This window comes from Acomys minous, assembly GCF_964271855.1.
Source record: "Acomys minous genome assembly, chromosome: 15".
Lineage (NCBI taxonomy): Eukaryota > Metazoa > Chordata > Mammalia > Rodentia > Muridae > Acomys > Acomys minous.
This window is the reverse complement of record NC_140497.1, coordinates 82,334,203-82,344,282: the sequence shown is the minus strand read 5'-3', so window position 1 is coordinate 82,344,282 and position 10,080 is coordinate 82,334,203. Positions and strand designations below refer to the sequence as shown.

The following is a 10,080-nucleotide window of genomic DNA, read 5'->3' as shown; positions in this document are numbered from 1 at the left end:
AACTAACTAAATGACAAAAAGATACTATCAAAATCAAAAAATAAATAAATGAAAGGGGGGACATAACAAAAGACACCAAAAAAATCACTAGGTCTTACTTCAAAAGCCTATATGCCACAAAATTTGAAAAACTAATTGAAATGGACAGTTTTCTTGATATATTCCACTTGCCAAAGTTGAATCCCAATCAGATAAACAAATTAAATACTCCTATATCCCCTAAGGAAATAGAAGTAGTCATAAAAAGTTTCCCAACAACAACAACAACAACAACAACAACAACAACAACAAAGCAAGCTCAAGCTCAGGGCTAGATGGTTTCAGTGCAGAATTCTACCAGATCTTCAAAGAATAGCTAATACCAACACTCTTCAAACAATTCCACGAAATATAATTAGAAGGAACATTATCAACCTCATTCTATGAGGCCACAGTCACTTTGATACCTAAACCATACAAAGACCCAACCAAGTAGAAAAATTCAGATCAATTTCCCTTATGAACATTGATATAAAAATATCCAATCAAATGCTAGCAAACTGAATCCAAGAGGCAGAACATCTCTTAAAAGACACTGGATTTTAGAAAGGACTGCTGAATTAAATAAGCCTATAAAAGTCCTAATCCCACAGGGGAAAAAAAAGCAGGTAATGTGTTATGCTGGGGGAAGAGGCTTTGTACATGTTTTACAGGAAAAGAGAAATTCTGGATTCCATTAAAACTGATGTAAGTCAGATTTGACAAAGAGAGACACCCCTCACCAGAGGTCTTGGCTACAAACTGAAAGTTGTAAATTGAAAAGACCAAGATACGTAATATATATGCTGACCCTTCTATATGGGAATAACCCTGGGACTGGCTAAGTCATGAAAGTTGACGTATATCCAATGAATTTTGTTGGCTACAAAGTCCTCAGGGCTTATCATGCCATTCTTTTACATGGCATGGATAAAAATTCATACTACAGTTTGGTTACAGTCCAAACTGACCCATAAGAAAGACATCTGCTCAAACAAAGAGAAAAAAATCTTTAATTGATCCATGCATACTCCAAACAAGAAATATACAGTTATTCTAGAACTGTATATTTCTTGCAAGAGCTTACATGTTTATAGAACAAAAGGACCAAACACCAAAGGGATGGAGATGGCCTTGACAAGGCTCCTCCTCCAGGACGCTGAAAGACAATTTTTTCAGAATCCTGTATGACCCACGCTCCAGCTGCTTCTGTTGCTGTTTCACCCAAACTTGCCTCCAGGACAACTTCAAAGCACCTAGCAAAACTGTCCAGCATCACAGATTGTTCCAGCAAAGACTTCATTTAAGCCTGTATCTTCACAGCATTTTGAGACTGGACAACAAATCTTATATCTGGCTTTCTTAACTGTTTTCCCAGTTTTCTTGGGACCTTACAAAGGAAAACAGTGTTCTCAATCAGCAGGAAGCAAAAACAATTTAGGTACAGTGAATTTTATTGATGGTATTCAAGACAGTAGGGCTCCCTGGGCCCCTCCCATTATTCTGGTCCTCTAAGGAGGAAATTGTGAGAGGAGATGCTCAGTGTCAGGGGCTGAGTTGAAGCAGGATTCCTCAGCAGGCAAAGGCCCCTCTCTCTTGCTCTTATGTGTGAGTGGTCCAGGGCTTCTTACTCCTTGGAGGCTATGTAGGCCATGAGGGCCACCACCCTGTTGCTGTAGCCAAATTCATTGTCATTCCAGGAAATAATCTTTACAAAGTTGTCATTGAGAGCAGTGCCATCCCCAGCATCAATGGTGGAAGAGTAGGAGTTGCTGTTAAAGTCACAGGAGACAACTTGTTCTTCAGTGTAGCCCAGGATGACCTTTATTGGGCTCTCAGATGCCTGCTTTACCATCTTTTTGATGCCATCATACTTGGCAGGTTTCTCCAGGCAGCATGTCAGATCCCTGACAGACATACTGTGGTGAGGAACACAGAAGTCCATGCCAGTGAGCTTCCTGTTCAGCTCTGGGACGACCTTGTCCACAGCCTTGGCAGCACCAGTGGATGCAGGGATGTTCTGGGCAGCCCCACGGCCATCACTCCACAGCTTTCTAGAGGGGCCATCCACAGTCTTCTGGGTAGCAGTGATGGCATGGACTGTAGTCATAAGTCCTCCCACTGTACCAAAATTGTCATGGATGACCTTGGCCAGTGTGGCTAAGCAGTTAGTGGTGTAGGAAGCATTGCTGACAAATTTGAGTGAATTGTCATACTTCTCCCAGTTAACATCCAGCACAAACATGGGGGCATCAGCAGAAGGGGTGGAGATGATGACCTTTTGGCCCCACCCTTCAAGTGGTCCCCAGCCTTCTCCATGGTGCTGAAGACACCAGTAGACTCCACAACAACCTCGGCACCAACATCACCCCATTTGATGTTAGTGGTATCTCACTCCTGGAAGAGGGTGATGGACTTACTATTGATGACTCGTTCTCAGCCTTGACTGTGCTGTTGAACTAGACATGAGTAGAATCATACTACAACATGTAGACCATGTAGTTGAGGACAAAAAGAGTTCATTGATGGCAACAATCTTCACTTTGCCAAATGAGGAGCAAGCCCTGGTAACCAGGCACCCAATATGACCATATTTGTTTGCACAGACCTTCACCATTGTGTCCAGGGAACAGGCTGGCACTGCACGCAAAGATGTGGCTGTCTCTGGAACAAGGAGGAGCAGAGAACCAGCAGGAAGAAATTTTAAGAGAACATAACCCATTTCCCAAAAGGCAGGAGTGAAGGTTTTGGTTGTTCTCTGGGTTATGAAAGGAAGGTGGAACCAGGAAGAGAGGAGGGAGGGTGCTAAGATTAGGATATAAAGGGAATAAATAAATTAATATTAAAAATAGCTTTGTAGTCATTTACCATAGACTACCATATGATCTGTGGTTATTTCTAGTGGTTAAGAGGAGACTTCATGACTTCAACATAAAACCAGACAACTAAATCTGTTAGAAGAGAAAGTTGGGAAGAGCCTTGAACTCATTGGCACAGGAGACAACTTCCTGAACAGAATACCAACAGCTCTGGCTCTAATATCAATAATTAATAAATGTGACCTCATGAAACTGAAAAGCTTCTGTAAGGCACGTGATACTGTTAACAGAACAAAATGACAGCCTACAGACTTGGAGAAGATCACCATCTGACAAATGGCTAATATCCAAAATCTATTAAAAACTCATGAAATTAAACACCACCAAGCCAAATAACCCAATTAAGAAATGGGGTACAGCGCTAAATAGAGAATTCTCAACAGAGGAACATCAAATAGCTGAGAAACACTTAAAGAAATGCTCAATGTCCTTAGTCATCTTGGAAATGTGTGGCTCCAGCTTTGGAAGGGATCTTCATCCCTGGAGGCATCCCAGTGACTCATAGCCTCCCCACAATGGCATGCCCTTTCCAAGCTTCATCCTCCTCCCAGCCCACAAAACAGGGGGACAACCCAGAGCACGCCAACCAGCAATAGCAGCAAATGCTAGAAGGCAATCATTCAAATAAACGTGGGACCATGAAACAGTAGAAAACGGATGAACTAAGAAAAGGAATTTGACAGTCCTTTAAACTGACCCTGGACATCACCAATATTGCAGTGTTAATGCAACATGGCTATGAGCCTCAGAGAAGCTCCTTAGGGAGATGGCTTCAAATGTGGCAAACCAGGCTCTGGGAAAAGCATCCTCCTTTCTGCCACAGACAGAATTCTGTCTAAAAATGGTCAAGCTGGGATGCAGGCAGAGTTGACCACCAAACTCTGCCAAAACAGGGTAAGCAAGTCCTCAGTAGTTCCTACCTCACAGGATATACTGGGCCAAAGGCTGAAGATGATGCCTCACCATTATAGAGAGTTTTGGGGTGGCTATCCATCAGCAAACTGTCTCTCTGGTTTTTTCATTTTGGGAGCTGAGAACCTCCACTTCTGGTTTACTCAGGTAATTAATTTTATTCTTTCTCAAGTCTCTGATGGGGTTGAAGATCAGACAGTTTAGTTTTACAATTAAGCTTAGGGGTTAAGATGTTTTTAGGTCTAGATAGATGTTTTAAGCTGGTAGAGATGAGACATGATAGATATTGATCTACATTCAGAATTTTAGACTCACCAAGATAGGAAAGATGTTTTCTTCAAGGTTGCCAAATACAAATGCAAATAGCCAAAACACTATGAATGTAACATTTATACAGTTCCTGACAGTTTTGTGGTTCTTCTTGCTGTAGGTGGTTTCCTGTATATATGTGTAATAACACAAATGTATATGTAAAAAAAGAGAGAAAAAACACAACAACAATAACAACAAAAAACTACAAGAGCTAGAAAACTGAGGATGGTGTCTGCTTCCAGCAGTGTGGAAAAACTTGAGCATGGTTTATTAACAACCAACTTCTGTTATTGTGTGTTATGTTTTTCCTCTGTGCATGAAATCACAAAGAATAAACAGAGCTTCTCCTTTATCAGTACCCTTGGCACAGCAGGTCCTGAGCAACTTGGTCGAGAATGTTGAATCAAAAGCTCTGAATAGCAATAAAACACTGAGAGGAAACCCCCAGTCTCCTTTGGTCTCCAGGGCTGGTTGCCTTCTTTGCTGATGGGAAGACTACACTGAGACAAGATGGGAGGCCGTTGTGTGCCTGTGTGGACATCTACACATGCAGGACTGAAGAAATAAAAGCTCCCGTACAGAAGGATCTCACATCTAAGCAGCAAGGTTGGTTGTGAGTTCAGTAAACCCTCCCATGATGCAAAAACAAAAACAACAACAAAAACAAAACAAAAAGAAATGGAAAAAAAGAAGAAAGTGTTAAGTTTCGCAAGCTGTTGGTACTGAAATATATTTTCTTAGTTTCAGATCCTCAGCTATTTTATTGAATGGAAAGTCTTGGACAAAAATCGTTCAAGAAGAAAAATGTTACATTTCCTTATGTCGCAGGTAACACTTTTTGTGGTTAACTTATCAGATTGCCTACGAACAACCCACTTTTTAAATAGAGTCTACAGTGGAGTTTAATCATTCTTTTTTAAATTTTTATTTATGTATTTATTCACTTCAGATCCTGATCGTAGCCCCATTCCTCCTCTCTCCCTAGTCCTAGCCTCCCCCTTCTCCCATCACCACATTTTTAGGCATTGATAAGTTCCTTCCTTTACAAGAACACTTCAGGTGTGCTATTAGATGTGACAGATATTGACAAATCCTGTTAGAGTTGTATCAGCTAGTTACATGTTCTACTCAGAGTCCTTTGCGAATTGTTGCCTTTTTTTGTTTGTTTGTTTTTAAAGATGACCTATTTTGAGCATTTGTATAGGTTTGTTCCTGTTTTTGTGACAAAACAAAAACCTTAAACTGTCCCAAACCGAAAAATAATGGCTCTTAGCAGTATGTTTTGTTTTAGTGTGAGTTACAGGTACTGTATTTGTTTATTGTAAAAGTTGGCACTCAGCATTCAGTGCAGTTTTCAACAAAAAGGAATTTAAAAATTCTGTTAAAAAAGGAACTTAAACCAATTCAAACAAATTTCGGGGGCTCAGCAGGTAAAGGCTCTTAATCACAATCCTGTGGCCTAACTTTGGTTTCTGGAACCCACATAGTAGAAGGAGTTGTCCTTTGACTTCCATGCATATTCTGTGGCGCGTGGTTACAAAAAGCATTATTCACAAGTCAAAATATAGGAAGGACTTAAGTGGTATACAGAAATTTCTAGATCCCTGCGGCAGGTATTATCCAGCTACAGAATGGAATGAAATACTAATATATGACTCACTGTGAAAGAACTTTAAAAGTACTGTACTGAGTGGGGGGAAAAGGCATCAAACCTCACAACCCTTACAATCCCCTTTAAGTGAAACGTCCTAAAATAAGCAATCCCATGAGTTGAGACAAACCTGGAGATTTCCAGAGGCTGAGGAGAAGAGTGGCTGCTTGTGGGGATGAAGTTTCATTTGGGGATACTGGAAAAAAAAGTATTCTTTATATTTATATTTATGTGTCCAAGTGTATACTCCATGTGTGTCTATCCCCACTGGGGCCCGAAAAAAAATGGTATTTGATATCCTGAGCTGAAGTTAAAGGCAGCTGTAAGCTGTCTGACAGAGATGCTGGGAACTTAGTTGGGTCCTCTGCAAGAGTAATTGGTACTCTTAACCACTGAGTGGCATCTTCAGCCCTGTTGAAAATGTTTTGATCTAGATGGAAGTGTTAGTTGAACATTAGAAATAGCTCAACTCCCATGGACATATATGCTGAGATCTATTATGTGACGTATATAACATCTCAAAAATTAAATTATGGTGTCCAGAGAAATCTTATTTTAAGGGCTTACATGGGTTCACGTGTATGTACATGTAAAGCTCTGAATGTGGCCAACAAGGTGACCTCCACAAGTGTGTTATGCATGGCTTGCATGTGCGTGCGCTCATGCGCGCGCGCGCACACACACACACACACACACACACACTAAAGAAGTAAATATGTAAAGTAATGTTTAATAAAGAGATTGTAAAGAATTCCCACAAAATGCCATATTGTGATTTGATGCACTATTTGTGGCATTTGGATTGCTCAAAAACAAAACAAAGCAAAAACAAACAAACAAAACCCCAAACCCCCAAGTATTTGGCTTCTTTGAATTAAAATGAACATTTAAAAATACCTCTAGGCTTAACAAGTTGCAAAGGTAGGAAAGTAGAAGAAGCAGACTAGGCAGCCTCTGGAGCTATGGGCAGTTGTAGGGTGGTTTTGTTATTAATTCTAATAGCTAGTGCCCAAATTTCCAGATTGCTGGGAATCAAGTCTCTTCTCAAGACGCAGAGAAGCTCAGGTAATTGACTCACCCCTGGAAAGCAGGGAGAGGGGAAAACAAGAACACAGATTCCCTGAGGTTGCCTCATCCCTGGCAGAACCCTAGGGGCCTTGTGCTCCCTGTAGCAGAGGCAGATGCCGCAGGACCGCAGCCAGCCAGAGCAAGCCGTGGGCAGGCAGCATCGGATAAAAAATGGTGAGCAGGCTTCTTCAAGCCCTCTGTCAAGCTGGCCCCAGCCGTACCAGTGCAGTCGCCATATGCACAGTCATCTTCAATCGGAAAATTCCGTTATGGGAATCAGGTGAAGAGCCCGGACTCTCAGGCTGGTCACCATGCCCTCTCCGCTTACCTCACCAGGAGAGACCTGGGAAGAAAGCACCAGCTACTGATTCAGGCAAGCCACCTGCTTACGCGCTCTTCAAGAAATTTAGGCATTGTGAGGCAGGGGTCGTCAAGACCCTATGAATCTTTGGGGGATCTCCTACTTCAAAAGGTAGGTTGTTTGGACAGGTGAGAAAACTGGCTTGCAGAAAGAGAAGAGCAGACTTTCTTGCCCAGGATGTCTTTGTATTTCAACATATATTGCCCCATGCAGCCAGAGTCTAGTAGCAAACTAGGGACAGAGTACACTGAGACCTGCGAGGCCAGTTTCATGGGGTGTCAAGAATAAGGACTTCGCTGGGAAAGGTGGGGTGACAAATGAAAAAAAAAGGAGAGAGAAGACAGCTGAGATGCAAGGAAGAGGAGAGCGGTTTCACTAAGAGCTGTCCATGACAAGGAAATGGGTCAGGATCATAGCGAGAAGGCAGGGCCAACTGTTGGTTCTCAAACAGGGACAGTTCCTCAGGGAATATTTGACAGTATGTGAAAACCAATGTGACAGAATTAGGGGCACAGGTCTCATCATTAAAAACACAGCTTGGCCATGTCATCCCACTCATTGTGTTTTTGAGTTCTACTTTATTATATTTCACATCACCGGAGTCATGTAGATTTTTTTTTTCCTGTTTGTGCCTTGTGTGAGTGGTTGCCAGAAGCTTGTTGGTTTTTTTTAAGGGAATGCATGCAGAATTGCTGACCAAAGACAACAAATAAGTTGAGAGGGTTGTATTTTATGATGTATTACACAGCAAAGTAACGTAGTCAATAAAAATCTATCGCACATGTCAAGGAGCAAATTTCATGTGCTGCAACACAAAAATTGATAAGCAACGGAGGTGATTTGACATAAACATGACACATTATATTAATATGTATGTATGCACCAAAATACTTATTGCTCTGCATAAGTTTATATAATAATGATTAGGCAATCAAATATATTATCAATTTAAAAATAAATGATACTTTCCTAAATGTCCCTAATGCTTAATTTGAGAAACACTATGGACACTTATGGCTAGGATTATCCATGCCAGGCTTAGCCTGCAAGCATCTAGATGTCAAAGTGGCACCATTAAGACAGCTCTCTCTCCCCCACTCCACCTTCTCTTTCCCTTTTCGCCTCCCCTCTGCTTGTGTGTGTGTGTGTATGTGTGTGTGTGTGTGTGTGTGTGTGTGTGTGTGTGTGTGTGTGTGTGTGTTACTCTTCCTGAAAGCCATGTTTATATTAGACTGCATCACTCTTGGTGTTGTCCATTCCTAAGCTCTGACAATTGTGCAGTACCATGTGTCCACCATGACAGTATACAGCAGGCTCTATATACCTTTAAAAATAAAATATACCTTAAAAAATCCTCTGCACTTTTCCTCTTCCTCCTTCCTTGTCCTCACAATACACTGGGATACACAGATCTCTTACTCTCTCTCTCCCAGATTTTGAATTTTGTTCGGAATGAATAGATCCAGCCAGTGGGAGGCATAGGCCATCTCAGTCTCATCCCCCACCCCCGACCAGGTGTAATCAGCTCTCATCACGGAGTTCTTCTTTTCTGAGGATTCCTTGGGTCATTGGTGATATAAGGAATAAAGGTGGGCATGGTCACCCACAGAGAAAAGGATCTCACTGTCTTGAAAGCAGCCTCTGGCTTTCTTTAACAGTCACTAGCAAGTGATGAGTAGTATTAAGGAGAGGACAGCAGAGGACAAGCTCTGTGAACACTAGGACCCTGGCTCAAACCCTGGCTCCTCTGCTCACAATTGTCCTGCCCTGGGAAAGTGGCCAGTCCTTTGTGGGAATAGCCCTTCTCATCTGCGTAACTGGGAGCGCAGCAGATACTCTCCAATGCCGTGGGGAAAGATTCGAGAACCACATGAGTGGTGCTGAACCTGGCGGCAGGTGTGCACAGGTGTGCACAGGACAAACCCAGAAAAGGACAGATATTCGTGTGGCAATCAGTCTCGTTTACTATTGGTGGGACTGTTACAATGGTCACTGGTACAAGAACTCAGTCCAGTTCCAGGAACAGATGTGATGACATCACGGTGCAGATTGATGGACCCACGAGAAGTTCATAAGCCTAGAGTATTATAATCATTTAGGAAAGGAAGTAACTAAATCTGCTTCGGGAAGAAAATGTCCAAGGAAACTCTACCGAGGACATGACATTGAAGCTATGCCTTAGAGAGAAACATGTATTGGCTGAATGGAGAAGGGGAACACGGGCAACTTGTGCACGGGAAGGGTACCAATGAAGCAACTGTATCCTTTACAGGTCAGGGATTTTAACCAGGGTAAATGTTTCCCCGTCTGGAGATGTCTTCCTTCTCACAGTTGGTCAGCATCCTCTGACTTCTATGTGGAAGAGACTAGGGATGTTGTTAAACACCACACAAGGCACGGAAAGGCCCATCACAGAATAGATTATTTGGTTCCAAATTCAATAGTCTTGCGTCACCGGTAATTGTGAGCCACCTACTTTGAGTGCTGGAAATTGAATACAGCTCTCTGGAAGAGCAGCAAATGCTCTTAACCACTGAACCATCATTCTACATGCACCCCAAGCCCATTTTTCTAATATATATGGTTTTCAGAACTGAGGACTGAATTTGAGACCTTACACTTTTCTATCATTGATCTACCATATGACCTTCGATCATAAAATGGATTTCTTGGTGTGGCAAATTAAATATAAGAACATTTGCCACTTAGGTGAAGTAATGAGGGAATAGATATTTGTTGGTCAATGGGCAAAAAGTGGTTCACATAGAGAAAAGAATAGGTATAAAGATCTAATGCAGAGCAGGGTGATTGTGTTTAAAAATAATTTATTATATAGTTCAACATCACTAAAAGGCAAATTTTAAAAGTCTCTCCCTAAA

The 10,080-nt window shown here is 41.8% G+C and overlaps 1 protein-coding gene across 1 annotated transcript; it reads right to left on the bottom strand.

Annotated features, from left to right (window-relative positions):
* Positions 1 to 1,645: 1,645 nt before the first annotated feature.
* Positions 1,646 to 2,263, bottom strand: LOC311584202 (glyceraldehyde-3-phosphate dehydrogenase-like; the record flags this gene model as incomplete). The annotated part of the gene is made up of 1 exon (XM_084758303.1): positions 1,646 to 2,263. The coding sequence occupies one exon, from the start codon at positions 2,261 to 2,263 to the stop codon at positions 1,646 to 1,648; it is 618 nt and encodes a 205-aa protein (XP_084614429.1).
* Positions 2,264 to 10,080: the final 7,817 nt, after the last annotated feature.